The sequence below is a fragment of the Ruditapes philippinarum genome, unplaced genomic scaffold, assembly GCF_026571515.1.
Source record: "Ruditapes philippinarum isolate M1 unplaced genomic scaffold, ASM2657151v2 ctg2621_1_1_1_1, whole genome shotgun sequence".
Lineage (NCBI taxonomy): Eukaryota > Metazoa > Mollusca > Bivalvia > Venerida > Veneridae > Ruditapes > Ruditapes philippinarum.
Genome location: NW_026860298.1, coordinates 200,499 through 206,498, shown reverse-complemented (window position 1 = coordinate 206,498; position 6,000 = coordinate 200,499). Strand labels below are relative to the sequence as shown.

At 38.9% G+C, this 6,000-nt stretch overlaps 1 protein-coding gene across 1 annotated transcript in view; it reads right to left on the bottom strand.

The window, feature by feature from the left end:
* Nucleotides 1-2,289: 2,289 nt before the first annotated feature.
* Nucleotides 2,290-6,000, bottom strand: part of LOC132759594 (MAM and LDL-receptor class A domain-containing protein 1-like) — a gene marked incomplete at its 3' end in the record, with an annotated part of 60,997 nt that continues 57,286 nt past the window's right edge. Inside the window, exons 5-7 of the mRNA XM_060751408.1 lie at nucleotides 5,657-5,791; nucleotides 4,991-5,136; nucleotides 2,290-2,368 (exon numbers count right to left, since the gene is read on the bottom strand). Of these exons, the coding sequence (XP_060607391.1) occupies nucleotides 2,290-2,368; nucleotides 4,991-5,136; nucleotides 5,657-5,791 (360 nt within the window). The remainder of the gene's footprint in view (nucleotides 2,369-4,990; nucleotides 5,137-5,656; nucleotides 5,792-6,000) is intronic.

Sequence of the window (6,000 nt, the reverse complement as noted above, 5' to 3'; positions counted from 1 at the left end):
ACACAACTTCAACGAAAAAAATTTTAGTGCATTAAGTTTTACTCTTTTCATAGGTACTATAGCACAAAACCCTAAACATTATTTCGTTGAACGGTTTTCAGCGTTATTTATTCTTGCTGATGAGTGGATGTCGATCATTAAAAAAAGGCACACGGTTGATAACATTATTTTCAAATTTTGAAACAACGGCGCAGATCTTAACACACATTCGTTTTTGGTAGCATTTTGCAAGTTGCACATTTACCGATTTTATACCGCATTTATTAGCATGTAACACCACGGCGCTCTCTTTCACGACTTTTTTTTTCAAAAAAGTGACCACGGGGGAGGAAGTGTTACACGAGGGATGGAGTTCTTATTATAACATGTCAAGGAGTTCTTGTGTGATAACTGTCACGGAGTTCGTCGGAAAACTATTGTATATACTGCAAAACACTCGTCGAAAATGGTAATTTTTCATCGTTTAAAAGTGAGTTTTAGGTGCTAAATTAATCTTTAATGATTAAGCTTGCCTTACATATTGCATTATGGTGTCAAAAAAACTAGGATGAGCGTATTATATTTTATAAGTATTACAACCTTATTGAACTAGAACTGCCACTGTCATGGCGTGAATACCCCCGCATACCACTTTGTCAGAATCAACAGTGGCCATTTAGAAACTCAAGGACAACCACCCTGCCAAACCTGAGGTTACTAAGCCAGTGCATTGCTAAGATATGTATTCTCCTGCTTCAAATGTGAAAAATTTTAAAATCAAGTTTTTTAGTCAAGGGCCCTGTGACCTTGACCTTTGACCCAGTAACCTCAAAATCAATAGGGGTCATTAACTTATCATGACTAACCTCCATGCCAAATATGAAGACTGTGGGTCAAAGGAAACTAAAGTTATTGGCGCGGGAAAGCTTTTTTTTAGACAAGGCCCCTGTGACCTTTACCTTTGACCCAGTGACCTCAAAAGTCAATAGGAAGTTCATCGACTAATTATGACAAACTCCATGCCAAATATGAAGACTTGGGCAAAAGGAATCTCAAGTTATTGGGCGGCAAAAAGCTTTTTTAAAGTCAAGGCCCCTGTGACCTTGACCTTTGATTCAGTGACTTCCAAAAATCAATAGGGGTCATCTTCTAATCATGACTAACCTCCATTACCAAATATGAAGACTGTGGGCCAAAGGAATCTCAAGTTATTGGGCGGCAAGCTTTTTAAAGTCAAGGCCCCTGTGACCTTGACCTTTGATTCAGTGACTCCAAAATCAATAGGGGTCATCTTCTAATCATGACTAACCTCCATACCAAATATGAAGACTATGGGCCAAAGATATCTCAAGTTATTGGGCGGACAAGGAAAAACCGACGGACTGACGGGGAGACGTTCGGGCGGCCGGACGTCCGGACGGTCGGACAGACAAGCTGATTCCAGTATACACCCCTTACAACTTCGTTGTGCGGGGGTATAATAATAAAAAACGCTAATACATGGCGTGATTTAGCACAAGAAACACATTGGCAGTAACAAAAGTTATCATAAGAACTCCAGGACATATTTTGAGTTATCACAAGAACTCCGGGACGTTTGAAAAATCGGGTATACATTTGTTAGTCGGGGCTTTATGTTTGCAATTTGCATTATAATTAGGTAATTATGTATGGCAAGGATAAAGACTTGAAATAAACAGGTCAATACTTGCGAATTGGCAAATAATTTGGAAATTTTACTCAAAACTACAAGATTTTAAGCAATAGGCGATGAAAAATGGACTATGAATTAGTTTTTGACACATAATGCAATATGTAAGGCAAGCTTAATCATTAAAGATTAATTTAGCACCTAAAACTTACTTTTTACAGATGAAAATTACCATTTTTGACGAGTGTTTTTGCAGTATATATAATAGTTTTCCGATGAACTCCGTGACAGTTATCACAAGAACTCCTTGACAAGTTATCATAAGAACTCCATCCCTCGTGTAACACTTCCTCCCCCGTGGTGACGTCATAGTTTTAACTCAGTTATGTGTGCATAGTTCTGTTACATTTTTATATAACTAGAAAAAAGTCCACGTGTCTTCAGTTTTTTAACACAAGTACATATAATGAAGTGGATTTCTGTCGAAATTGAAATTTTACATTAGTGTAAGGCAGATGCTTTTTCTCGCGCATTTACATACAGTTCGGCTACAGTAAATTCATATGCTGTAATTACACAATGACACTCTAAAGATATAAATCATAGGAATACATAGGTACTAGACTTAAAAAATATGTAAATTGAATATAAAAACCAACCTGCACAGCGCGCCAGAGAGACATCATCAAAGGCGAAATCGCTCCTTAACCCAGTCCCACGTGTTGCCACCATTAATATCTGAAACAAGCCATTTTTTGTGTACATTAACCCATTACCAGATATACACGCCTTTTAACGCCTTTTTCACCCCCTTTTTGTTGTCTCAAAAAAAGCCTTATTTAGGCATCCAACACTTGTTTTTGTTTGAGAAATGTTATGTTAAAAAGTGACCCTTTTTGGGCGTCGCCCCTATGTAAACGATTTATCAGGGGGCTGCCAGAAGGCAGATGTTCCCTCTTCTGTTTCGGGGGTTTGAAGGGGGCAACAACCCCCTCTCATCGCCAAGAAAATTCTGGACTTGTGAGAGGCTTAAGATGACCCCAGCTCGATCATAAATAAGGTAACGTGTAACCATCGCTGAAAAGCCTTTGACTTTGTACTTTGAAATCGATTTTGATTGTAAAAATCAACGCACAATAGTGATTTTTGGGAAATTTTGAGAAGTCCCTCGTTGCCATGGTAACAGGAAATTTAAGACTGAGCATGTTGTTACAACGGCAATGGTTTAGTCAATATTAGTGTAAAGTTTGATTAGTATTGAAGCAATTTTTAAAGTTTTAAAGAAATTTGAACTTGTAACGGGAGACTTTTCGATGAAAATAGACATTTTTTCACAAAATGCTCATTCAGGTAACTTGACACATTCCCCTACTTATATGTAGATAAGATGGTTAAACCCCAGTCACACTAGAGCTTACGATTACGTCTGCAACCTAACCCTCTTTGCACAGATAAATTTACTTCCGCGATTATCGTACGACCAGTCATTGACAATCCCACGACAGGTCATCAGCAAACGTACGGTGCCTCAAGATTGTCTGGGATTACTTACGACTACCCGTGACCTGTCATGCGATCAACTACAATTTGTCGTACGACCATCGATCGCACGATTACTAAAGCCTCTATCATATCAGCCTTACGTCAGCAAACGTACGATGCCTCAAGGTTGTCTGGGATTACTTACGACTACCCGTGACCTGTCATGCGATCAACTACAATTTGTCGTACGACCATCGATCGCACGATTACTAAAGCCTCTATCACATCAGCCTTACGGCAGCCATACAAACGCATTTTGACGAAAATCGCTGTGTTTCGTGCGACAGCCGCAAGACAGCCGTACAAATCCTTAACGTCGCAAGGTTGCCGCAACGTCGTAGACTGATTTTTCAACATGCCCATTATTTCTGCGATTTTTGACAGATTTTTGACGTCTCAAGACAGTCTTTAGACAACTAGACAACCGTCGTAAGATTGTTACACGACAGCTTTGCGATTAACAAAAACCTAAAAAAGACTGATGGATTGGAGGTATAAATACGGACTTTACAGTGAAACATTTACATTTATCACAGTAGCTAGAGAGTAAACACCCAAGAATTGCTATGGCCGACGTACCAAGGAGACTGCAGATGATACAACTGCAAATGCAGCTGCATCAACAAGATATTGGGTCCGCCCTTGGATTGCTGGCAGGTTGCTTTTTGGAAATTATGAAAATTGGATGGTAGAGCTAGAGAGGGAAGCCCAAGGCGACTTCATTAACTTCTACATGTATATACTTTAATTATGGTATACGAGCCAGACATATCCAGCTCTTTGGCCTATCTTCAAGTAGCCTTTCTCTTTTTCTTTCCCTTTGTTCTTGAAGTCTTTAGTGTTTGGTCATAAAATAGTGGATTTTCACTTAACAAGAGATATTTTCAGAGAACTTAGTACGCTTGACCTTGGGTAGTAAATCGCCATCATCCTCACCGTCACCGTCCTCGACTCCTGGACCTGCCGAATAGCTGGCTTACTACTTGCTCTTCAGTGTCACCCTTAGAGTCAGAGTCGTGTTTGGTCCTTTTCTAGACTTTTCCTTTACCCTTTGACTTTTTGGTAGCATGACGATGTTACTCCAACGGAAGAAAAAGTGCGTATGAGGAATGAACCGTAAAGTGCCTGCTTGAAATAATGTTAGATCACGTGTTCTGTGTCTGGTCACAGGAAATCTATAACTAGTCTCTGACGATCGTACGACGGTTGCTACTAATCGTAGCAAAGTTGCTAGTTGTCATTTGTGATCATGGGTGATCGTAAGACAGGTCGCTACAAATCACACGATGATCTTACGACTTTGGAAAGTCTACCTGCGACCGAGTGAGAAGGACATCAATTGAAGTTTATTACGTAATGACGATAGTGCAACAGCCTAAGATCTTATAAGATCACTAGCGACCAGTTTGATCGCAGGTAGGTTTTTGTGCAAGCTCAAAAACATCTCTGAGACTGAAATTGGTTGTGGGACCTAAATAAGAAAAACCTGCGACTGTCGATGATCATTGTAAGAGATTTGAAAGATTGTCCGCGACCAGAGCTTACTGGTGATCGTCAACTGGTCTTTAGTGATCGTAAGCTCTAACGTGAAAGGGGATTCACGGGTCCAAACCTCGGGAAAGGCGAAATTTAACCGGAAATTCCTGACTGTTCTTTCACCCAAATTAACATATGTATCGATTCGAGTAGCTTACCTGAAAAAGTCTGGAATGTTCATTTACTCGGATAAACATATGTATCGGCGCGAGTAGCTTACCTGGAAAGGTCCTGACTGTTCTTTCACCCTGATAAACAAATGAAGCGAGACGAGTAGCTTACCTGGAAAGTTTCTGATTGTTCTTTCACCCGGATTAACTCTTTATACCACACGTCGCCTCGATCTTCATTTGTATGGAACGAGGCGTTAAGTGATGATAAGTTTTGCGCCCTTTCTGGCTTAACAAACACCTCGAAATCTCCTATATCTGAAACAGTGAAGATCAATGCCCGGCTTTCATGAAACAGGTTCGATTTAACCAAGGCTAGAACAACAAACAATTATATTTGTATATTAATGAAGAAAAATGATCAAAGTAATTAGGTACTTGCGGAGAAGCTGTCTCAACTTAACACAATTTCATTTTAAGGCGATATTTTGACTTTAGTGGTTAAATGTCTGCCTTTTAACCCATAGATGATGGGTCCGAACCATCCTATAGGGTAATAATCATGTGGGTGGGACATGACCATGTACCCATTTATGACGCCAGTACTTGTCAGTTTCATGAAGCAGACAAACGTGTGGATCAATAAGTTTTATGCTTTCATACTTAATTAAATTCAATAACACGTGTATGTAACAACTACTTTACAGCATTGAGATTGAATTTACTACAAAAGATTTTCGTCAAAGTTATCAGAAGAATACATTATTTATTATAAGAATAGTTCTTAAGTGGAAACATTTCTGCCTTACAAAGATCGATATAAACTTTAAAAACTTACCACTTTCCCCTAAAATGTGATACCAGAACGTGAAACAAGTCTGTTTACTATAGCTGGCCGGATATAATGGAGATTGTAAAATCGCTTTATGATGAAACCTTGTTGGACTCGAGGTCTCAAAATACATGTAATGTCCTACAAGAGTAAAAAACAAACATGTACGTAGAGGATGTTCAAGTTTTTTCTATAAATACATGATAATTTATTTTTCATCGCGTGGTATGAAAATAAATATTTCATGAGTGGCGGTAGCCACGGATGAAATATGATAATTTTCATGCCACAAGACGGTAATAAATCATGTATTTATAGAAAAAACTTCAAATTTCTGTTTATTATATACA